This window comes from Hakea prostrata, chromosome 5, assembly GCF_041222555.1.
Source record: "Hakea prostrata isolate BN-2017 chromosome 5, UWA_Hpros_2, whole genome shotgun sequence".
NCBI lineage: Eukaryota > Viridiplantae > Streptophyta > Magnoliopsida > Proteales > Proteaceae > Hakea > Hakea prostrata.
Genome location: NC_142604.1, coordinates 58417981 through 58443409, shown reverse-complemented (window position 1 = coordinate 58443409; position 25429 = coordinate 58417981). Strand labels below are relative to the sequence as shown.

The following is a 25429-nucleotide window of genomic DNA, read 5'->3' as shown; positions in this document are numbered from 1 at the left end:
TTATCGCAATTCCACCAGCAATTTGCCCCTTCATAGTCAGAATGGTTTCCAAGTGCCTGGGTTTCATTTAATTCTGAAATTAGATCATGATGTCAGTTGGAAAATTTGGTGCCGAGTACAAAAAGGGCTACGTTTTGTTTAATGATTTTATATGAGAAAAGTATGTTTTTTCTGAGCTTAAAAAACTCAAGGAAATCTTAATTGGATGAGTAATGAAATAAAATCGCAAAATTGAATTATTTATGAAAATGATGACAATTTCTGTACAAATGATGAACCTACTGTTCCACAGTCCACTGATCATTGCAACAATTAAAACCCCTTGTAAATACAACTCACCATATCTCTCTGATCATCAAGGAATTATACATTCTCCTCCAGCAAGGTCTCCTAGAGTCCCTAATCATCTTACATAACCTCTCTCTCCCTATGCCCCCAGAACGACCACATACAATCTTGGAAACCTTTGTCAGTTCCCCCATCACTAATTGGCTCTCATGCGCCGCTCGAACCAGAAGATAGGATCATACTTCATGCCATCAACATATGAGCAACACTTTCACTCATCCCATCTGTTACCATGGAACATCACCAGATTACAAACTTCTTAGTGTATCCACTCTGTCAATGACGTCCAAAGCCTTGATCCTGTCAATGTCGAAATCGAAAACTGGAAAGGTAGACGGCCTCCTAAGGGGCAAGGATTCTTTGTTGTTCCCACTTGTCGGGGAATGGCTGCTACTTTTGCTTAACCTATTGTGTTTGCTCAGTCTGGTTCTCACGGTATCAAACTCCTGACTCTTACTTATCCCTGGTGTCAGTTTCCTTTTATTCACATCCCGCAGCATCTCCTGATCTTCGACTGTAAGCACAGGTGATGGAGAACTGGACTTCTGTGTGGGCACTGCAATTGTTTTCTGTGTGGGGGACCGTACTGGGGATTTAATGGGAGACCTTACACCATAATTGGGGCCAAACCTTGATTGGCTGATAAGATGATGAAGCAATACAACCAATTCAAGAATATGAGCTTCCGTCTTTTCCTTATCAGCATGGTGAAGTGTTTCTATCCGAATTAAATCAGTTTGCCCAGCCGGCTTCCGGTTAACGTCTGACCTGGAAACACAAAATCCAGGGTTTTTAATTGGCCGACTCTGGAACTTTTACAGTAAGAAAGAAAATAAAGCAGTAGTGGATCACTCACCCTGTATTTGCCCACTCACCAACCCAACCAAAGCCATGATGTGCCCTGATTTGAACAGTAATTACAGCCACAAAGAAGAAAGAATAATTACTAACCGAATAAGCACAGAAACAGGGAGATATAACATCTTTTCCACTAAAGAAAAGAAAAAGGTGATACAGTAGATGTAACAAAAAGATGCACAACTTGAACAAGAAGCTGTGAGTAAATGCCAACAATCTTACTTAGTTGTATTAGCAGCAATTGGGACAAGCCACCGCAAAGTTTTCTCCATCTCTGCTTTGATTTGAGGAACAGTGAGCTGCAAAATAGTCATAAAAGAGTAGCAAAAATTGAGTAGCCTGACCTATCAAATTGAAGGTGCTTCTCAGATAAATTCTAGCAGATAAAAAGCAACAAGAGGAATATTAACATGGAATTGAAAGAGCAACACTGGATGAACTATTTAATTGATGAATACCTCTTCTTTAACCTGAAATGACTGTAATTTGGAGCGCAAGGCTGATTTTACACTAGGTGGCAGTCCTTGATATAATGAATCCCTGGTATTTGGAGGCACGGAAGTTGAACGAGAAACCTGGTCATATCCAGATGTTTACTCAGTGGAAGTCTAATGACACCATATAACAGGAAGCTTATCCATTATCTATTAGACATCTAATATTTTAAGATAAAGAATTAAATATGATGACAGAGTCAATTGAGAAATAAAGAGGAGAACAAAACTCTGAAAGCATAATCTAAAAGGGAGAAAGGCAGGAAGAATGTTTACTCTTTCCCTAAAAACTGCCTCCATAATTTGCCTATTTGCAATCATGTTAAAGAGATGAGATCCAATTTTCACAAATGGAACATGCCCCCACAAGTATCCGACCATTTGCATATGCTAATCTTTTAAGCAAGAGGATGACCTTAGTTGGGTAAGAACTAAGAACTTAAGAAACTCAGCTATCTAAACATACTTCAAGATTGTCAGCTCGCTGCTAGAGCTTTACGCTGGTTGATTGGAACTAAGCATTTGCTAATCAGATATATTACTTGACTCATATTTACTAGAATCACTTTAGGATTAAACAAGGTGTCCAACCTCTGAATGAGCTACCATGCCTAACAGGACCTTATTGTATTTCTCTAGTATGCAGACTTGAAACTAAGATTACTATTTCTATAATGGGTTTATAAGGGTTAATGAAACATTTTTCTTGCAAAGAGTGCATTCTAGCTGCACTTGATACGATTAAATTGTATTATCCAGAAGCCAGGGTTCAGCCGGCATGCAAAGAAGCCTTTACTGTCAAGCCTTTTGTCATTAGTATAATTGCTGTAGAAACCTACGGTTATTTCTAAAGATAGAAATGAAACCTGAACCCACAACTATAAAATACAAATCAGACGAGGAAAGCAACTGAGAACTTACAAGTGTATCAATCTGAGTGACAATATTTGCATAATGCAAAGCAAGACCAGCAGAACCCAATCTTTGATTAGTAGTCTGAGGTCCTTTCACTGATTTATCACCATCTGCAAGTAACCATTGGAAGAATATCAACACTTCTTCTCAAACCAAAATATATTAAAGAACAGCAGAGCAAAACATTAATACATAATCCAAAGTATAGGAAGAAAAAGAAGAAAAAAAAGTCATACAACATAGCACTAAAGCTTGCACACAAACAAGAAAAATAGACATTATCTAATCCCATTGGTGAAGTCATCCTCTATGAAGCAAGTCTAAGCGCTACTGCAATTATCCTATAAAGCAAGTCTGAGCACCTCCTAAGAATCCAGTTAGAAATCCACATCCCACAGTCACCTTTTCATAGAACTTTGACCAGAAAGAAAACTCCAATAGACCAAGGTTGCAAACAGGGAATATAGACCAAGAAGACTTGCATATTTGACCATACTCAATATTTGCACAATTATTATAGTTCATTCCATCACGAGCTCGTGAATGGTAATATGGTCAGAAACTATTTGCAAATTGATACAAAGAGAGTGATCTTTCCTTTTCCCCCTTCTTTTGGGGTTTGGGGGGGCACTCCTCCCAAAGACCCATATAAGATGGGAAAGACAGGAATTTTTTTTTTCTTCCCTTTTTTTTCCCTTTTTTCCCCCCTTTTCGGGTGAGGGCACAGGGGGGGAGCAATGGATGAGGACCCTCCTAGTTTTGAAACTCAATGTTTAAAACAAATGAAGAAGTTTCACTTGCACAGGCGTAACCAATTTGAATTTTAGTTAAAGACATGATAACAGGACATGCCTCTGAAGGAGCATACACAATAATTTCATTTAAAGCGTCAAAAATTCAAAATAAATACCAGCATCACCAAAGGCATCATGGATCTCTAAATGTAAGAAGTGAACAATGTCCACAAGCTTCTCCATCACCTGCATTGGATTGTATATTAAATTGTTAAAAAGCTCTATTTTCTCAGAAATAATTAGCCAAATAAAACTCGAAACTGGGGCAATTATGACGATTGTAGAAAGAGATCATGGACCAAAGAGCCTCTTCTTGTAAGAAAGCCACAAAATAGCACCAATAGCTACCTCTTCCAGGATCTTAGACCATAGTGATTTTTTCTTCAGATTCCTTACATGCTTCCTTTGGCTCTTCAATTCTTGTCTCAAAATTGCAAGGCTGTCTCCTACATATTAGGGAAAGAAAAATATAGTCAGAACTTGTTTTCAAAATTCAAAGTGAAGCTCAATTTATACCTGAAAAGAATCTACATGAAGTTTAAATCATAAGTCTAGGCACCCCTTGGACTATGTGATAGACAAACACCCAGGCTTAACTTGAAAAGTTCATCCAATGGCAACTAGGGGGACCATGTTCTTCATGCATTAATTAAATGGAAATGTATGACTTCCAAACTAGTCTACGAAACAACAGTCTCGAGTAACCTACTAGGTCTCTATCTCCTTGATTCAGAAGGTGTCTGCCTAGTGCCTTCACCTTTCCAAGCAACCACTGCCTCACCTCTATATAAATCATCCACAATCGCTCAGTATTTCTTGATATGAACTTAAAGATTGATGTCTTTCTTTGTTATATGGTTGAAGGCTACATCCCCACATCAAAATTATCACTTCAATTGGTGGGTGACCGACTATTCTCATCTATTTTCTCCCAGAAGAAAGGGGAAGGAAAGAAAAGCCTTTAACTATTAGGAACTCCCTTTTGAAACTAATTAGAGTCTTCTTTAGCAAATATTCCTTTCCAAATTATCCTAATCTGTTTAATGCCTTTCTTTTTAACTCATATGAATATGACTGAGTTTATATATTTATTACTCAATTCACATGAGGCTCATGCTGACATATAAATATTGAAACCCTAAGTTGGCCAAGTTTAACACATTGCAAAACAACATAAGCATTTAAAACATGGTATCTCTTCAAATGCAGTATCTGGCATTTATCCTTGATGAAAATAATTAAGGAAATATAAAATTCACCATTCACCATAAGATGACACCCTGGAAGAATGAAGCTTCCCAACTTCACCTGAATTTCAGTACTTAATATCGATTCTGACACCAAATATCTCAGTTCATTTGAATCTTTTTCATTTCTGACAAGATAAAGACAAGTGGAGATGCGGCCATGCTGGAACCAAATAAGTATATATACCATACTCATATATGGAGTATATAGTAAAACCCTGATTTTCTTTCAACTACATGCTAATGTCAATCCCATGCATTAAATGAGTATATACTTCTTTCTACCACTTATATGGAGTTAAAGCACTCCAACTGTTACATTTTAAATCGTCCTTCTAAAGCAAATGATACAGAAATAAGAAGAGATTTGCACATGGAATAAATGTTGAAAATCTCCAGGAAGCTTGCTGAGAATCATAAGTATCTTATAAATTCTCAGAGATTCTGCCCTCCAATCTATCAATATGCAGCTCTTACACCTGGAAAATACAAGGTCAACTCACCTCTCTGAGCAGCATTTGCATTATCCTCCTCCTGAAGTTTACGCCGGTAATCTTGTTCAAATCTGTCCAAGGCATGCAACTCATGGTATAATTCCTGTATCCGAAGAAGAAGTAACCTTCAGTTTCATCATTAGGTTTTTACAATTATAAAACCTACTACACCCAATATTATCTACTAATGTCTTAACTCTTAAGAATCAATTTCATTCCAGTGTGAGGATTAATATTTCAAAAAAAACCAAAAGCTCCTGCCAAGGTGAGATCTAATGAGGACCAAGGCTCTGGCGAACATTAGAAGAGTTGGTCTCTCATTGGCACATCATACTCATCTACATAATCTTGTCAAATCGTCCAAGGCATGCAACCATGGTATAATTCCGTATCCGAAGAAGTAACCTTCAGTTTCATCATTAGGTTTTCAATTATAAACCTACTACACCCAATATTATCTACTAATGTCTTAACTCTTAAGAATCAATTTCATTCCAGTGTGAGGATTAATATTTCAAAAAAAACAAAAAGCTCCTGCCAAGGTGAGATCTAATGAGGACCAAGGCTCTGGCGAACATTAGAAGAGTTGGTCTCTCATTGGACACATCATACTCATTCTACATAATATTTTACAACATATATCCATAGGTCACTACAGAGTACGGACATCAATTATGGAAAAACACAGCTTCTCTCTCCAACAACCCCTCCCCCCCCCCCCCAATACACAAAAAAAAGAAGAAGAAAGATGACCTCTTCTCTTTCCCCCAAAACCACACACACCCAAAAAAGAAAAGCAAGAACAAGAGCAAGAAAGGGAGAGAGCTATTCCTAGGACAGTTTCCCAAGGAAAGGCATTGAGGAAATGAAACAGAATAGAGAAGTAAAGAGTGACTTAGCCTTAAATAAATAAATAAACAACAAGGGAACAAAGTTATTTCCACAACTTCAAGCTGGAAGAAAATTAGCACCCATACTAACAAAGGAAAAGCATGTTCCGATTAAAGAAAGACTTTGATCAAGTATATTTATTTCTTTATTCAGCTATCACCAAACTCCTCAAATGTGCTGCCACTTTAACTATGGCTCCCACAGAAATTCAATAGGGTACACAGATAAAATCAGGATCTCAAAGATTTTAAGACTTCATAAGCAATTAAAATTGCCAAGCTGGAATTATTTAATGTTCAAATTAGTACTCGTTAGCTTACAATGAAAAACCATATAAGGTTTTTACTGGAGCATCTTCTGTAATTTTGTCAACAAAATGCTAATCCTGCCTTTTTTTGCTCGTTGAACAATATGATTGGTACAAAAATGTTTAGACAGTAAATCAAAACAAAGCATTTTCATCCACTGCAATTTTACTGATGTGCCAATAGCTGGTTAACACATACACGCTCATGCACGAGTTCACCCCAGTGCATCGACCAACTTCAGTTTTGCACACACAGGAAAAACCCAGAACAGCTGCCAGACTGAATCCCCCCCCCCCCCCCCCCTTCCATTGGGTTTACTTTTCAAGCACCAGTTTTCTCTCTTAGCTACTTTAGTTGCCTCCCCCTAAATTTCATAATTTATAGTTAGCCCCATGAATAAACTACAAGTAAATCTTTAACCGAAAAGGGCTTACAGCTTTTGCTTGTTAAGAGTCCATATCAAACTCAACACTCCACTTTTATAATCAAAGGTGGAGGAATTCAACACAAGGTCATCCCTAGTTCTCTACAAATCAATTTCCAAAATTTATTTGATCACCTAACCACTTTTCATGGGATTCACAACACATTTATCATTACATGCAGAAAGGAAGACCTTCCTACAAGTAATTATTCCTTGTAGTTATGATAGGACTTGCACCATGAAATCATTCAAAGCAAGAACTAAATTTAAAACAGTAGCATACGTACACCTACACACCACCAGATAGAGAGGAAATAGAGGCTGACACATTTTGGGAATCCACTTACTACCCTATCCTCCTGATGCCTATAACTCATATGCTGCAGGACCATCCAATCCAAAGAAACTGCCATCTCTCGTGTGGGGCTCAACTGCCACTCCAACAAGGAATGTTATCCATATAAACATCCATTCCATATTCTAATACTCAAGAACAGGATGATCCAATGGACTGAATTCTTTGGCACACACAACGAAGAGAGAGAAAGAGAGAGAAATTTGCTACCCTCTGGAAATGAAAGCAAGTGTTGCTTGAACCACAAGATTTGGCAAGGGAGCATTTACCCCACATGCTGAAGCAAGAAAGCCAATAAGAAAGGCTTTTGGGGGGGGGGGGTGTGTGTGTGTGTGTGTGTGTGTGTGTGCGTGTGTCGGTGGGTGGAGTATGTTATACAGCCTTCGGTTACTACAAAGCACATCACAATGGAAAGCCCTAATGTTGAAAAGGGTTAAAAAGAATTAGACTATTTTCTCTGTTTCTAGCACCTCCAATGCTGGTAGGAGGGCATAAACCTGTAATGGGGTGGTTCATCAACTGCCAAAAACAATCATTAGCCCCCTTGCCTTGTATCCCTCTCCCCATTCCACCTTGATTCATATTAGAGGGGTTGCTAGGATGAAACAGAGCATGCTAGATGATTTTCTTATGGTCAACTTGCCATTGATTCAATAAATCACAGAAAAGCAAAATTGTCATTGATAATTACAAGTTTATGATCTAAAAGATGTTCTTCAATATGTGATTTCTAAAACAAGTCTCAACAGCAGTAACAATTATAATTTGGTCCAAGTTTGAGAGCCATCGGCTGGTTAGTTCTTCCTACAGCCCAAAAGTTCCTATTCCGGTGATTAGTTTATAATTTAGTGACCATCCACAGAACTCCTAACCTGACCATTAGATTCAAGTGAAAATTGCAGCAGTTCCTACTGATGTACAAGCTGCATTCAAGCCTGAGCAGATCATACTTTTAGCAGTTGGTTTGGTTCAGACCTTTAAGTCACTAATTTTGTTTGGTTTTGTGGGTTAATTAGACTAAGCCACTCCTAAGACGATTCAGTTGGAGTTACAAAGGGAGGCAGCGGTTCTTACCAGGTTTTGGTTTTAATATTTCTTTTTTTTTTTTTCCTTTTCCAGGGGGGGGGGGAGCAGTTGATTGCTCTGCTCATTGTCTTCTCATGTTGCTGTTGAGGCTCTTCATTCTGTATTGATTTCTTATTTTTTTCAGTTAATTTAATAAAACGACCCTTTAGCAGGGAAAATAGGCAAAGCTACTCCTAGCCTCAGCTTTACATTATTGGTGAACCATAAAATAACAGCAGACAAACATATGGAGCAGGAATCTTCTATTTCTAGGTTCCCTTTAAGAGACCTAGTAGAGGACAAAAGAAGCATGCAATCAAACGAAGGGACTAGATGAGAAGGAGAAAGATAACACAGAATTTTTAATGAAATTTTCCATCAAAATCAAACAGAGTATGAGTTTACAGGAACAAGAAAACAATGACAAAGATAACACAGGATTATTTTGAAATGGTGCAAAATGGGAAGTCGGGAACCAGATTTACAAAGTTCAAGTGCTCAAATTCCAGCTCCAGTTGACTGGGGACAATTCTACATTCATTTATATAATCTGGTTTGATTGCATATGAAACTCACAACTGTATACTGAACCAAAGCCATCAGTTGATGCATCACTGCTTCTGCTTCTACTTTCAATTGCTTTTTTTGTGATGCAAATTCTGAACCCCGCCTGATCATAATAAGAACATCAGAGAAAAGCATGAATAATGTGTACATAAAATGCAGTGAAAGACTAAAATGAAGCTTGCAAGAAACTAATCTAGCATACTTCTCAAAGTAACGGTCCAGATTGTGCCACTGAGGATCTTTACAACGGTTTCCAAAACGGACAACTTCCCCTGAAAAAATTTTTAATTCTTCCCTGTAAACATGATATAAATGACCAATAAGAATACCGACATATTAATGCATAAATAAAGATATGCAACAAAACATGTTAAAAAGGTGAAGGGCACAAGTGGTTTTGTGGATGGCTGTGTACATACACGGCTGTGCTTTCAAGCATTGGCCGAGTGTTGGTGGCCACAATAAAATTACATGCTCACCTTCCACCCTCATCCACAAGGTATGACCATGTATGTACACAGCCATGCACAATAATCAGATCCAACAGACCAACAGTTAATATCGTTACTCATCATCAGATCAAACTACCAATATGCCTTTACCCACCTTTTGTCAGCAGCAGCAATCCTTAGGAGTTCTTCCATATCCCTTGATACTAAATTTTGAACACCCTCAGAAGGAAGTATAGTTTCTTTCAGATGTCTTATGTTTTCCTTCGAAAGTGATTGCATAAGATTGGCCCCTTTAACAATTGTGTTTGCAACCTCAAAAGACAAAATTGAAATTTTATTTCCCTTGGTTGCCACCCCTGATACAAATCCACTGCTTGGATTCAAACTTGTCATACTACTTCCAAGCGTGTCCAAGACCTCTACTGCCTTGCCAAGCCCAACAGTTCCAGCTCTACCCAAAATTGAGCTCACCTCTGAAACCTGTTACAGTGCACCAAATTATTAAAAATTCATGCGAAATAAGGTTTCAAAAAGAAGTCCAAATCAACTGGTTGCGTGGAGTATTTTCGATTTTCTGAAAGACAAAAGGCCCTACACTGTGAACAGCATTGATTTCAAACTGTACAAAATGCCCATGCTAGATTCTGATGGCTTATCAACAATTCAGGAACATTTAAAGCACCAGGAAGGTCTACCAACCTTTACGAGGGTTGCAGATAAGACAATGATCAGTTGTTTGTCCAAATGAAATAGAATGTCTTTGACTAAAGAGAAGGTTTACAAATGAAAATATATTCTTAAGCTAACAAAAAAATAAGATGAAGATTGCAGACTCTTGAGTTCACCGCATATACATCAGGAAGCAGCATGATCACCCCAATTCTGATTGCTTCAGTTACAGAGAGTATAGTGGTAAACTGAATGTATATTTGTTTAGTAACAAAAGAATATCGTTCAATTTCCCTATTTGACAATGCAAGGCATGACATGTCCAAGGATGGCAATCAATAGTAATGGGCACAGCCACCAAGTTTGATTGTGTTAGTCAGGTTGGAAATGTAAGTATTGCAGTACTAGGATGCAAAAAAAAATTTCCTTTCCATTTCCACTTCTAGTTTACATTAGTATTTTAGTAACTACAACAACAACAAGAACTAGTCAGCTTTAAACCTACTAAATGGAGTCGGCTACATGGATCCTCGCCTTCAAACAGCTCTGTTTGAAGCCATTACCATTTAAAACCATGGTTTATGATTTATAATAAAAAACTATAATAAATATATAAACCTAGGCGTTACTGTTTCTGTGAAATGGGAATTTATTATCTTCATAGATTGCAGGCTTGCTACTTTTAGTCAATAATGGATTTGTATAGACCAGTTCTCTAGTTGGTAAGTTATGAGAAATATTCCTGGTTAATGGTCCAGCACTTATCTCACCAACGTGTCTAATTTAAAACAAGCAATTTATCTGGTTTTCTTATCTTTACTTTGCACCATATATCATTAATTTTTTTAGGGTCAAGTATTTGCTAAATAAATGTGATCATCACTCATCAGTCCATCTCAACAAGGTTAACAATTTTAACTGACAAAACGTTGAGTTTTGAGAGAATTATCCTTGTCCCTGCTTTGTAAGAGACAGACAACTGGAGCGGCTCTCAGAAGTTTACATTATAAGATAAAATTCATACAGCCCAATTGTTGTTTTCAATTTTCACAATGCTTATGCTCCATAATCATGCACAAGTGTTTTCCTAACACAGTGGCATCACTTGGATCTCACTAGAAACTATACTAGAGCTCTATTGTAGTTGGCAGTGCAAAAACATGGATAAATTTGTTGTGGAGTTTCTTAATTATTTCTTAAGGAAATCAAGCATCCTTCTCTTCTTTATATTAACAATAAAAAATAGAATTCACCAAAGCAGGACTAAAGTGTGAACTTGGGTGCCAAAGGCTTCCACACAAGTAGAGTCCAAGAAGGGGGTATTTTCTATGCAATCTTACCCCCCAGCAATTTTTTTTTGAGATATATTTCGATGCATTGACCTCAGGCTACAACTGTGGTCCACTAACCATTGCACCAAGGCCTGCCCCTTCAATGGGACTCTTCCTACGAATGCAACAACAGAATTTTAAGCAGGCAACTTGAGCAGCTAAAACTGTGAAGGGAAGGGCTTGTGTTTCCAATTAAAAATCATTGCGCAGCTGCATGTGGTGCCTTCCCAAAGGCTGCGAAGGAGGGGAGAAATCAAAACTGAACATGTTTGATTGCAAAATAAAAATAAGAAATAGCATAGCTTTTGAGAGAGGGCATCCTCGACTTCGCATTTTAATATTTTATCCTTGCGAACAAACATTGTGGGAGGAGAAGGTCAAGGTGGAAAGTGAAATAACTGAAAGTATGAAATAATCTAAAGTAGCAGTCTGTTTTTCAATTAGATGTCTTGGTAACATGGGTTTCATACAAGAGATTGGATTTTCGGTATGATGCACTCATCTTTAATACTCAACATTGCTAAACATAAAACAACTGCTATTATTAGCTAAAATTCAATAGTATCACCGGAATCTCATGACAGTAATACAAACAATCTACTTTTGGGCAAAATTATTGAATCACATTGAATCAATTTATAGCTAGCTTAAGAAAAAGAGAGACAGATAATGAAAGAATTGCTAGAAAGGATTCGAATTGAACCTACCTTTGCCTTGGACTTGGTTGATCTAGATTTCTGTGACAAAGCTCTGGATAACCGGGGTATCCCATCATCAATTATATCATCTTGATTGCTTTCATAAGGATAAGGATAGGCAGTCGGTTCCGGAAATGAAAATTCCTGTAACTGTTTATCAATGGCTTCCCTACTGGAGGAGGGAGTGACTTTATTATCCTCTATCAACAACTCACGGGACTGATAAGCCATTCGAGGCACATGCTCCATAAGATGACCATTGCCAAGAGGGGAACTTCTACCGGGAGCATTATCTACAGAGGAACTCCTCGAGCAAATCCCTCCCATGGCGTCGATTAGAAAAGAAAATTCAAAGCAGCTCACTTCTTCGGGTTTCCCATACAAGAAAACGAATATGATTGGAAATACTAAGAAGAACAAAGGAAAAAGACCCTTCAGCAGCTCGAACTTAGTAATTAGCAGCAAAAGCAAGCCTAGTCTTCCTAAATCAGTCAAGCACAAAAATAACAACTGCCCGGCTTCGCAAGGCCGATCTCGAACTCTACCAAAACGTTCCACTGTTTAGATTTCCTCCACTATTCAGAATCCAGTCTATCAAAATCAACCTGTAAATCACAAAATATATTCATTAGAAGTCATATTTTTTCCCCCTAAGAAAAAAAAGAAAAAAGAAAAAAACCCCAGTAAAGTAAATGACCAGAATCAAAACAACACAAGAACCCAGACGACTCAATTGGCTAGAACAAACACAACGGCCTCATAACTACAAAACAAGAAAAACCCAAATCACAGCCGAGCCCAAGAATGGCAAGACATACAGTAAGACCAAAAAGGTGCAAAAAAAGAAAGAAAAAAAAAAAGAACGAACCTTGGTAATCATTCTCTAACATCAATGAAAGCAACCAACCCACAGACAAAGAGGGAGAGAAAGAAGGCCAGAAGGGGCTGGATCTATCAGAACCCAGAAGAGGAGATTGCAGCTCTGGCCTTCCCTAAGTAAGATTCAATCTCACAAGAAGAGATGCAAAACAAGAGACAGACAAGAGAAAAAAAAGGTTGGCTTAGAGTTGCTACAGAAGAAGAAGAAGGAACTTCACCACACCCACCAAGACGAAGAGAAAAACAAAACCCAACCCCACAGAGGACACAGAAAGGAGGAGATGGTCAAACCCATACCTCCTCCCCCCTTTACCAAATCTAACCATAGTTAGTCAGAGCTTCTTTGCATTCAATGGTTTTTCAATCTTCAACTTTCAACACCTCCCCAGCAACCTTCACTACAGTACAACACACGCTGGGGACCCACCATTAATCAATCCCAATATATAAGAACTAAACACATCCTTTGATCAGCTTATATTAATTTTATAATTGTAATATTAACACACACACAGACACACAGAGGACCAGAGCCCAGATGCAATTCACCCGGTAACCTCTTCTACTCATTCAACGCCGGCGGTTCTGTTCTTTGTTGATCTGCTACGTAACTCAAAAAGCTTAATCATAAAAAAAAGAAAAATTACCCACTTTACAAGTGTTATCTTTGTTTGAAGTCCAAAAGGATTCTCATTTCTCACTGGCGTCAAAAAGTCTCATCTTACCAGTGCAACGTATCGATTTTCCATTGGTTTTTTTTTTTTTTTTTTCCTCAATTCAATCTAAAATACTAAATGAAAACTAAGAACTCCTAACAACCTTTTACCCCAAAAGAAGAAGAAAAAAAAACTCCTAAAAACCTTGAATGTTTTTCCACGTTTTTATTATGTTGTGAGGATTTTGATATTCTCTACCCAACAAAATATCTAGAACAATTTTTTTTCTTCCCAACCATTTTTTTTACAGAAACCAATACCAACAACTCAATTGATACGTATAATCACAGCCAAGAAAAAACATCATCGGTGATTGACAAACTTTACTTTTTTTTTTCAAAAATCGAAGTTTTTTTTTTAATTAGAATCAATTTGATATGTTTAATATTTATTGAAATTGATAAATAAAAACATTGGCTGCAACCAATTTCAAAATTGATACAATGAACAGAAAAACCTTGATGCCTAACAATATTTTATAACTACAAACATCTAATAAATAATGTGATATGAGAGACTGCAAATTTGTACATATAAAGAGATAGAAGTATCCTATTCATATTTCAACTATTTTCAAGAATAATGGTGACTAATTAACCACCAAAGTAAGTCTTCAAAATATTGATGTCTATAATTGTTTGCACCTCAATCAATGCAAGAACAACTGAACAATGCAAAACAAGGTGCACACAATTATGAATTTAGCACACAATTATTCTAACCCAATTTTTAGATATATTCTCGGTTTCTTGCATCAACTCTACACATGGTATAACCAAATTTACAAAAAAAATTAAGAGAAATTTTTGTTCCTCCTATGATGAAAGAAGAACTTATCATAAAAAACAGTAAAAAAATATTCAAAAGAATCAAGAACTTTGTCAATAAAATCCCAGGAAGATAATAACTTAATCTATTCAATGCTTGTTTTGCTAAATGTGATATAGAACTAGGACCTCCACTATGAGCAAGCTATTAAATCAAAATAACTAAAAAAAAAAACTCATAATTTCAAAAAAAAAAAAAAAAGAATTTTTTTGAGTAACACCCCTTCGTTGTTGATTTGTTAAAATTTTAATTATCTTATAAAATATATGTTTAGTTAAAAATATTATAAATAATACCCAAAAATACTTATTGTTACTAATTTACATAATATATATTAATTTTTAATAAAATCTTTCTGATCAATGGAATAGTGATAGGACATTATGGCATGAATTTACCGTAAGGAAATGACTAATACTCTCCTCAACAAACAAAGTTCCAATGTATCCCTCCCTTCTCATCTAAAAGTTCTTGAAATCTTTTTATATAATCAACCAAAGAATCCCTTCTATGGGTTTTTTTTTCTTTTCATCTTCTTCTTTTTTACGTTCCAAGATTTTGTTAGGGCCTGTTTGATTACATGAGTATAGAAATTTTAAATATCTAGAGATTTCAAATATGTGGAGTTATAATTTATGAAATTAACTGTTTGGTTAATCGAATATGTGGAATGAAATCTGTGAATTCATTTGTGATTTTTGTGAATACACAAATGTTTGATGTTTTTATAGTAGAGATGAAATCTCTAGATTTCACCACATACCCATAAATCTACATATTCACATTTTTAGTGAAAAAAAGATGAATCTCTAGATTTCATGAATCTAGAGATTTTCACAACCAAACAGGTATAAATTTTGTATTCATGAATCCAGAGATTTCAAATCTCTGGATTCATGTAACCCAAACAGGCCCTTAGATATTCTCCATATAATCATATATTTTTTTATACATTGTTGGGTTTATACTATTAATTAGTAGTTGAAAGTATAACATGATTATTAGAATGAGAGAGGGAGAAGGGGGACAGACACTTTATCCACAAGGGCAAAAATATATAGGGATTGATTGTTCCTAGATAATCCTAAAATAACTCTGTTGATGTGGTCCACAAAAAGAGATTGACAATATCGATTAATCAATCCTAACAAATCTCATATAAACTTCTAAAATACAATTTTGATTCCTAGATTTATGCTCTCTGAAAAATATTAGATTTTTTTTTTTTGGTAAAGAAAAATATTAGATTGAACACATATGATGGTATAGCTTGATTATTTTAGATAGGATATACAATCCTTTATTTATTTATTTATTTTTATGGATTTGTGTTTACTATTGTATTAGATTATGTTTGGAGTTGTTTTTACAATTTTTTTTATGTACACTTGCACCTATTAAAGAATAAGGATGCTCTTGTGTGACCAAAGTGTTGTGGATATTCTTCTTCTTCTTCCCTTCTTATAAAATTTTCCTTCTCCCTTTGATAATTCTTTTCAAATTTCTTTCTTCTCCTAACCCATGCTCTACTTATTTGGTATTAAATCCAAAAGATATATCTGTTTCCTGATCAACTACTCTTTGTCCAAAGATGTATTTGTTTCCCAATTAACCACTCTTTATCCTTTGATTCTCCACATCTAGTGACTCTTTCCTTTCCATAAATAGCTGAAAAACTTGACCCAAAAAAAAAAACTACATTTCACCCTCCATCTCTCAACCCTCTTTTTATTTCACTAAAATTCTGATCACTATTCACTAGAAATCCTAGTTTTTTCTTTTCTTTCTTCCTCTTTGTAACATCAAATTTGTATAATAGAAAAAAGAGATAGAAAGATTGAATAAAGAAAAAAAAAGTACCTTATTAAAACTCCTTGTTACGATCTAAGCTCCAACAATTAATTGCAGTCATCCTTATGATCACCGAAAAGAACCATCTAAAATTGTGAAGCCGCTTATGCTTTCTTTTTCCTTCACAAGCTACTTTCTACTAGCAGTTTATAATTTCAAGCTCCTCTTTTGCTGTTTCATTCTCTAAAAATCCGACTTTGGGTGTAAGATTACAATCTGTGACCCCCACTCCAAAAATCCCCCTTGACGTTTAGTTTGAAAAATCTTACTTTAACTTTCTTAATTTTAAACGTAGGATTTAAGGAAGCTAAAGTAATATAGGGGTCACAACAAAACCGGTCGTATTCCCACTCAAAACTCTTTCAAAAAAGTTAGAAAACCACTCCTTTTATGCACAAAAAAAAAAAATTGCATTCTAAACCGGAAAACATTCTCTGCCGTGCAAATAGATGCCAAGTAATGGGCTGAAATTTAAAGCATGATCTCAAATTTGAAAAGTCCAAAATAGGTTTGTAACTAGGGGCGGAACTAGGATTAAATATTAGGGGGGGGCCGAATAATAGAAGTCTAGATTGGGGAAGCACCAATGTTTTCGCCCGACACATTTTTTGTGGGCCCTTATAAGACCCATTGGAGGTCCCACCTATGAATTATTTTATTATATTAAAGAATACGTCCGCATATACTTTGTGGGGCCCACATATATTTGACAAAAATAGGTAAATTATTGGTAATGGTATTTTTTTTCAACCAGATATAGGTAAGAAATGCTAACCAATGGTAGTTAGTTACCTTACTAACTAAAAAGCATCTATCACTTCTATTCTTTCCTGATGCTCTATGGAGGATATATATATATATGCTAAATAAGTGAGCCATTGCTGGAGTGTGGTGTGTGTAAATTGTTTCAGACTAGGATTCTTACTATTACAAATTATCTTCACAAAAATTGGGATACAATCTATTGGCCACTTGGTGTGGTTTTGTGATGAGATTAGATCAAGCAGTTCCTTTTCATTGCACCATATTTCTTCTACTTGTATATTGTTGGCTTGTGCTTTTTCTATTCGCCTCCATCATTCCACTTAAGAGAGCCTCCATGATCTTTCCCTTCTTCAATCCTCCTATACTGAGATACTGTAGCTGTCCTCCTTTGAACAGTCCCACACTCCATCCTTTACTATCTAGTGCTGCATTTTGGAGAAGATTTTTTCCCCAATTTTCCTTAATCTGTTTATAGAATAAATTGAATATTGAATATTTTTTTTTTCAAAAATTTCTCTTAACCCATGTTTATAGAAGGAGAATAAATAGGGAAAAAAATGTGAGAGAGAAGAGAGGGGAGAATAAAGAGGGATTGAAGAGTTAGTTTCCATTAGAAATGACATTTAGAATATTTAATAATATATTTTTTTCAAAAATTTCCCTTTTATAGAAGGAGAATAAATAGGAAGAAAAGATGTGAGAGAGAAGAGAAGGGAGAATAAATAGGGATTGAAGAGTTATTTTTTAACTAGGAATGACATTTGTACCCATTATTTTACCTTTAAAATTTGTTCTCAATTTTTTTGGGGGGGGGCAAATAGTGATATTTCCCATGTGAGAAGAGAAAAAATCGAAAAAAATAAAGGAAATTAATATAAAATTAAAAAAGTTAAGAAATTATTAAAAAAAATTATAAATCCGGGGGGCCATGGCCCCTGCCCTTGGTTGTAACTTTCTTGTTTTTTCAGCCTATTATTTGGTATCTATGTACACTGTTATGCACAAATCTATGTGCACTGTTGTGCATAGCAGAGAACTATGCACAATAGTGGAAGCTTTCCCATTCTAAATTGAAAGACTAACTATTTTATCTAACCCCAAAAAAAAAGTTTGATACTAAATTTGTATGAGAAGTATATCTAACTATGTTACATATAGGCAAATATGACCATGTTAACTAATTTGCCAATACTACTAAAATGATAATAATAATAATAATTTATCAATATGATTTTTTTAGTGAAAATTTCCCAATTTGATTCATAGATTTTAGATTGTGGTCATTTATTACCAAATATGCAACCACTTGAAAACGAAGGAAATTGCCTTGACGGTTTGAGACCCATTCTGATCATGATGTCCAAATCAATGTAGTAGGATAATAATTACACAGCTTTATCTCAATTAATAAATAAGTGTTTGAGTATGTACATCTTTGCCTTTCTTTCTTTTTCTTTTGTTAAAACATCTTTGCATTTCAAATTTTCAAAAGTTATACTAGATATAAGGTCTAAGCCATTTTATGTATATTCTCATGACTTCTTATTTTAGATCCGCACCTTGTTCTTTCAATTCCTTCAGTAGAGACTATTTGGATTAAATTAGTTCTTCATACTGGGGCAGCTTCTGTTGAACATTGTTGGTTCACTTCAAATGATTTTCTGGTAGCTTATCAAGTATCGAAGTAACTTTCGAACGGACTTTAATATGATTATTCATTACGGTATCTTTTTTTACTTTTGTCACTCACTGATGCGTCCAAAACCTGCTAAGCCCTTAGATCACTGATGGATGACCTGCAAAACAATTGTTAGATGTGGCCCGACCGTGGGGGTCGGGAGTCCACCTCCGAAGGCTAAGTCAGTTAATGAACTGATCACAAAGGCTTTGGCTAATTGCAAAGCTAAAGTATGAATACGATTCTGGGAATATGATTCCAGTTACCTTCTTCGTACGTAGGTTATGACTTATATAGAATGTACCTTCTAATCGTGCCCGTTGAACTCGTTCGAGCCTTCTTTTGGTGACCGTCAGATCTTTGACGGTTAGACCCGTTAGTGGAGTGATGGATAACTTCCCTAGATGACACTATCTTTTGTTGTGGGTGTAGTGGTCATCCAAGTTTGCAAGATCGTCTACTTCCTTGAGTGCTGATAACCATCTCCTGATGGGTTATCCGTCCAGAGAATCTCGGACTCGTGTTTGCCTGCTGATCGTGTAAGGTTTCTGCCTTAGTAGCAATCTTCAAACCCAGTTCATACGAACTCAATCGGTCGGTTCATCCCCGACTAGGGTCAAGGGTTGAACCAAGAATGGCCCAGTTCGACGATATTTTTCCCGTATCACTCACCATCTTAATATTCACACCACATAATGTGTCAAAGGGTCTAAACAAGCATTTGCACAGGACAAAATTCGAATCTCTTTCATTAGTGATGTGGTTTCCCAACTATATCATTTTTTTAAGCTATTATTGACTTCTAACACTTTTAATAAATAATTCTTCAATTTGGAAGCTTTTCATTGGATGATTGAGATCCTCAACTTAGCCTAGAAAATTTGAATATAATTCTTGTGGCTGGTGACCAGTGGTTGGTACAAACTTCTTTTCTTTTAATTTTTATAACATTTTATTAATCTTGCTTGTATTAATATGCCGTCCAAGTGTTAACTCTACATATATTAATTAAGATTCTATCTCTTTATTTTTATGGTAAATTAAGATTCTTTTACTTCCCTTACGCTTGGGAGGAATCAAAAGAAATCTTATTTAAAGTCATCAAGTGACAATAGTTTTATGTATTTTATATCTATAATCTATGCAACCAATCAAAGTTTCAATTCCTCTGTTTTTTTTTTTAAACTTTAACATATAATAAAGGACAAATTATATACACATCTTTAGATTTTTTTGAAAATCGATTGCCGCTAAAAATATTCAATTACAAATGTACTTTTTTTTTTTAACAATTACAAATGTACCCTTAAAGCTAGCATTTGTTAGTTTTGAAATTGAAAAGATTAAAAGATTCTTATGCAACCCTGTGATATTAACCCTTCTAATATTAGTTTAAATGACCTAATTGCCTTTACTTTTTTGGTTAATCAGGTAGAGAATATCCCTCATCTTTTCTTCAACCTTTCCATCCTTTCCATTCTTTCATATTCTCGAGCTTCTCCAATGTTCAAGATTTGAAGGAGAAGAATACGATAGGGGATTAGCAGTCCAAGAAATTTTAGGCGGATCAGGTTTTGTTCTTCATGATTGATGTCCTCCAATATCTCATTGTTGCTGAAGTTTTATTGTCATTGTTGTTTTTTGGTCATTCTACTAGCATACATTTGGATTGATAGAAAACTCTCCAATGAATTGTTAATGGAATTATAGCAGACAAGTGATTAGGCCACAAATTATGCATGACGTGACATTCTATTTTGATTGAATGAAGCATGCAAACCTCATGATCCTCGAATTCTATTGGTTTTAAGAGAAAACTCTCCAATGAATTGTTAATGGAATTATAGCGGACAAGTGATTATGCCACAGATTATACATGACGTAACATTCTATTTTGATTGAATGAAGCATTCAAACCTCATGATCCTCGAATTCTATTGGTTTTAAGAGAACTTCAAGGGTTTGCTTAGTTGACAAAAGACCAATGCCTCTACATATGGAGGTTAAGAGTTCGAAACCCTTTAGAGCCATGCACGAAGTCCTGCTTTATATTTAAATTATACGTAACAGCTACCCCTGAGGAATTGTCAGGGTGCGTGTAAGCTATCCTAGAGCCCCGGATGAACCCCAATTCCCGCCCAAAAAAAAAAATGAAAGAAAGAGGTATCCTAGGAATATACTATGGAATATGATGTTTCATACACAGAGGGATTCAAACACACACATCTAAGATAGAGGATTAGCAATCCAAGGGCTTTCTAAAGGGAGGATAGTTTGGGTTTCTAATATATTTTTTGGGAAACTTATCATAAGGGAGTGTAAAATGGGTATTTAGGATTCTTTATTAGGATGACATATCATTTACCACTGAAATTAAACAGTAGTGTAAACCCAAAAAAATAAAAAAAATAATAAAAAAAGTAAACAGGACAGGTGCATTTGTAATTGAATTTTTTCAAAAGTAATAAATATGATTTTTTATTAAATTAGGGGGTGTATTGATAAATTATTCTATACTCGGTTTTTTTCCCCTAAAAATGGTACATATTAACTTACTAGGAGAGGGAGATGGGGATTATTTCATATACCATAAGGGAGGTTCTAATTAATTTTTCTAAGTCAAAATCAACATATTATGTTTCAAACCATCAAGCATTAGCCATCTAGTTTCCCCTCCTTTATTGTCACTTGTTTTTAGCTTTTAGTTAAGTGACTTTTATTTAGCTCATGTTTTTTTTTAGGGAAAATTTATTGAGCTTTTGTTGCGTCTTACTTTAGTTACCGTTGCCTTTGTGTTCCTCATACTCTTTCCACTCCCTTCCTTTTGATTAACGAACTTATTTATCCATAAAATATATATATAACCTAGATATTTATTTAACACCAACATGACATGCCATGGATGTGTGAAGGGCTGGGGCTGGAGATGATCTCAAAAGGTTTTTATTGTCTAGACCATCTATTCAAATTTTGTAGCCCTATGTAGAACAGGTTTTGCATGTTGACATATTCTACAAAATCCATTCTTCAAACTATTTTTTTCTTCTACCAAACGCTTTTTAAGAACAAAAGAGCTGAGTCTGACCACAACAAAGCTTCCTTCCACCAAAACCAAGATGACGTCCTCCCTTCTGGAGATTGCTAAAATTTAGAGAGATATTGTTAAGTGTTGTTGATCCAGTTCATCTTCTATTCTGATTTCCCAACTGCTTCGTATTGTGTCTCAGAGTGTAGATTATAGAATTCTAAAATTTCTGATGGAGGGTTGCTAATTCTCTTCTGGCCATTCATGCTTTTAATTTTCTCCAACTTTTCCACCCTTTCCATCTTTTCATGGTCTCAAACTTCTCCAATGTTTAAGGTTTGAAAGAGGAATATAATTGAGGATTATCAGTCCAAGATCTTTTCTAAAAGGAGGATAGTGATTGATGTCCTCCAATATCTCATTGTTGCAGAAGTTTTGTTGTTATAATTATTTTTTGGTCATTCTACCAACATACATTTGGATTGATAGAAAACTTTCCAATGAATTGTTTATGGAATTATAGCAAACAAGTGATTATGCCATAGATTATGCATGACACTGACATTATATTTTGATTGAATGAAGCATTCAAACCTCATGATCTTTGAATTCTATTGGTTTTAAGAGAATTTCGAGGGGTTGCTTAGTTGATAAAAGACCAATACTTCCACATATGACTGGTTAAGAGTTCGAATCCCTTCGGAGCCATGGCCGAAGTCCTATTTTATATTTAAATTATATATAAAAGCTATCCCTGAGGAGTAGTCAGGGTGCATGTAAGCTAGGTCGGAGCCCAAATGAACCCCAATTCCCTCCCACCCCCCAAAAAAAAGAGAAAAGAGAAAAAAAAAGAAAAAAAAAAAAAAAAAAGAAAAAAAAGAAAAAAAGAAAAAGAAAGAAAGAGGTGTCCTAGGAATACAAGGATTATGATGTTTCATACACTGAGGGATTCCAACACACACACATCTAAGATAAAGGATTAGCAGTCCAAGGGCTTTCTAATGGGAGGATAGTTTCGGGTTTCTAATATATGTTTTGGGAAAATAATCATAAGGGAGGGTAAAATGGGTATTTGATTCTATATTAGGATTACATACCACTGAAATTAAACAGTAGGTTTTATCCAAAAAGAAAAAAAAAGAAATTAAACAGTACAGGTGCATCTGTAATTGAATTTTTTCAGAGATAAATAGATGTAATTTTTTATTAAATTAGGGGGTGTATGTATAAATTACTCTATAGTCAGTTCCTCCCCAAAAAAAAAGATGGTTTATATTAACTTACTAGGAGAGGGAGGTGGGGACTATTTCATATACCATTAGGGAGGTTATAATTGATAGTTCTTAGTCAAAATCAACATATTATGCTTCAAACCATCAAGCATTAGCTATCTAGTTTCCCCTCCTTTATTTTTGTTTATAGCTAAGTGACTTTTATTGAGCCTATGTTTTTTGTTTTTTTTTCTTTTCTTTCAAGGATAAATTTATTGAGCCTTTGTTGTATCTTACTTTAGCTACCATTGCCTTTGTGTTCCTTGTACTCTTTCCGCTCCCTTCTTTTTGATTAATCCATTAGAAAAAAATATATATTATACACCAACATGACATGCCATGGATGTTTGAAGGGCTAGGGCTGGAGATGATCTTAAAAGGTTTTTATTGTCTAAAACATCTATCCAAATTGTGTAGCCCTAAGTAGAACATGTATTACATATTTTACAAGTCCCATTTTTCAAACTATTTTTTCCACCAATCACAAACAAAAGAACTTTTAACAAACACCAATTGTTTGTTCTTCTATTCTCCAAGAAAATAAGAACTTCGGAACTATCTTTTGATATAGTTGCCGAAAGCATCCTAAATACCCAAAAAATATGTAGGTTAACCAACTAAGGATGGACCTACCTAGGGCCAGGGCCGTGCCTCCCCTTCCTTGTCTTTTTTATTATTTTTCCTTTTTAGTCATTTTTTGTTTTTCGATCATCTAGTCCTCTTTTCATATTTGAATTCTCATTCATTTGGATTTTGCTTGGGAGCAGCGTTGCTCTAAGCAGTTTATATCGAGGTCATTCAACATTCGTTCACTTAATTTGGACCGTTTATATTAACAGTCCAGATTAAGTGAAGACTCAATTTTAAATCTGTGCCATGGACTGTTCGGATTAGCGCTGCTCCTAAGCATTTTCCCATTCCTTAGTCTTCCCTTACTAGAAAATTCTTTTAAAGATAAACGACAATGATTAGAATGGATGTCGTACCTAAGTTAGCTTGTTCTCTAAACAAGAAAAGGTCAAAGCCCAAAGGGATAGGGAAACCTTGAAAATTTGGAGAGCAAATTGGACTTTTTCTGGCTTGTCTCATATGTCGACACAAGGTCAAAAGAAGACAACTTGTCTAGCAAAATGGAATGATTTTAAAAGCTAATAGACATCATTGTCATCAAATCGCTTTTTATTAACCGAAAAATATGAAAAGAATTTTAGTCTTCTGGAATAGATTATTAAAAATATTGAAATATATGAACTCCAAATGATATTTCCTTGCAAATGAAATGTCAGCCGAAAATTTTGAATAGACTTAGAAGTTCGAGTTTTCAATCAAACAAAAAAAAATTGGACTCAAATATGAATGGGTCTTTTTATATCACTATTTACTTTATTTTATTTTTAAATTTTTGGTGAAACATTGTTTCTTGACTTACAATTAGGCTAGTTTGGTTCCCTAGAAGCTTTGGCTATACTTACCCATTTGTTCCATTCTACATATTTGGGTGAATTTAATTTGTAACCATTAAATGAAGAGAATGTTATTGAATATTGTAGGTAATATTTCATATATATTCAATTTTATAATTGATTGAGAAAGATCCTTATCTGGATTCGTTTTTTTTTTAATAAAGTATTTGCAGCGGAAGTAAATTTGGATCCACGTTCTCGTTCCACCACCAAAGCTTTACTGGGGTAATTCCACAATCACTAGGAAAGGAAATAATTTCCACAACTTAAATGCAAAAGGATGAAAGAATGATCTAAAGCAAAAGAAAGAAACCTCCAATGGGTTTCTCCTTCCTGCGTTTCTTGGAGAAAGGGAGAGAAATGGGAACTGCCTCTTCTTAGGAAAAACTTACGTAATGTAATCACACTCACTTACTCTCAAGTAATGCGATAGTTACAAATATATAACCTATATTTTGTAACCGCCCTAAAAGTGATTTTTCAAATTTGCCCTTGGACATTTAATTTATTAATTCATGAATGCAAGATTTATATCCGTTTGGTTGTGAAAATCCTTGGATTCATGAAATCTAAAGATTCATCTTTTTACACTAAAAACGTGAATATGTAGATTTATGGGTATGCGGTGAAATCCAGAGATTTTTCCAGACTATAAAAGTGCTAAACATTTGCGCATTCACAAAAATCACGTCGACTAAACAGTTTTTTAGGATGAATCCACATATTTCATTTCACAGATTTAGGTTAACTAAACAGTTAACTTTATGATGACTCTACGGATTTGAAATCTCCAAACTCATGTAACTAAACAGGTCCTTAGAATTTTATATTCTTTTTTTTGGTAAACATTTAGAATTTTATATTCAGTGTCATTAAATCCCCACTTAATTTTGATTTGAATTGAGATTGAATCAAAATTGATCCACACAACCTTAGAATCAACCCTGAATTCTAAAATTCCATGATCCAATCCTATGAACCCTAAAGTTTTGACAAAATTAAGTCCATCATTTAGGTACTCTACAAGTAGAACAACACTCTCC

General features: G+C 35.2%; 1 protein-coding gene across 1 annotated transcript; it reads right to left on the bottom strand.

The window, feature by feature from the left end:
* Positions 1-26: 26 nt before the first annotated feature.
* On the bottom strand, positions 27-12327 carry LOC149016790 (Ikzf5 (DUF668)). Its single transcript, XM_089154853.1, has 12 exons — positions 11920-12327; positions 9367-9692; positions 8963-9055; positions 8770-8863; positions 5160-5253; positions 3758-3855; positions 3526-3595; positions 2622-2725; positions 1665-1781; positions 1429-1505; positions 1205-1249; positions 27-1116 (listed from the first exon to the last, which is right to left on the bottom strand). The coding sequence occupies exons 1-12, from the start codon at positions 12235-12237 to the stop codon at positions 597-599; spliced, it is 1956 nt and encodes a 651-aa protein (XP_089010979.1). The 5' UTR covers positions 12238-12327; the 3' UTR covers positions 27-596.
* Positions 12328-25429: the final 13102 nt, after the last annotated feature.

Bases quoted from the DNA above. Each gene is read 5' to 3' on its own strand.
- LOC149016790 (XM_089154853.1), bottom strand. From the start codon at position 12,237: ATGGGAGGGATTTGCTCGAGGAGTTCCTCTGTAGATAATGCTCCCGGT. The intron at 9,056-9,366 runs GTGGGTAAAGGC...TCATGTTTACAG, and splicing joins ATTGCTGCTGCTGACAAAAG to GGAAGAATTAAAAATTTTTT. The intron at 3,596-3,757 runs GTAGCTATTGGT...AATCCAATGCAG, and splicing joins GGTCTAAGATCCTGGAAGAG to GTGATGGAGAAGCTTGTGGA.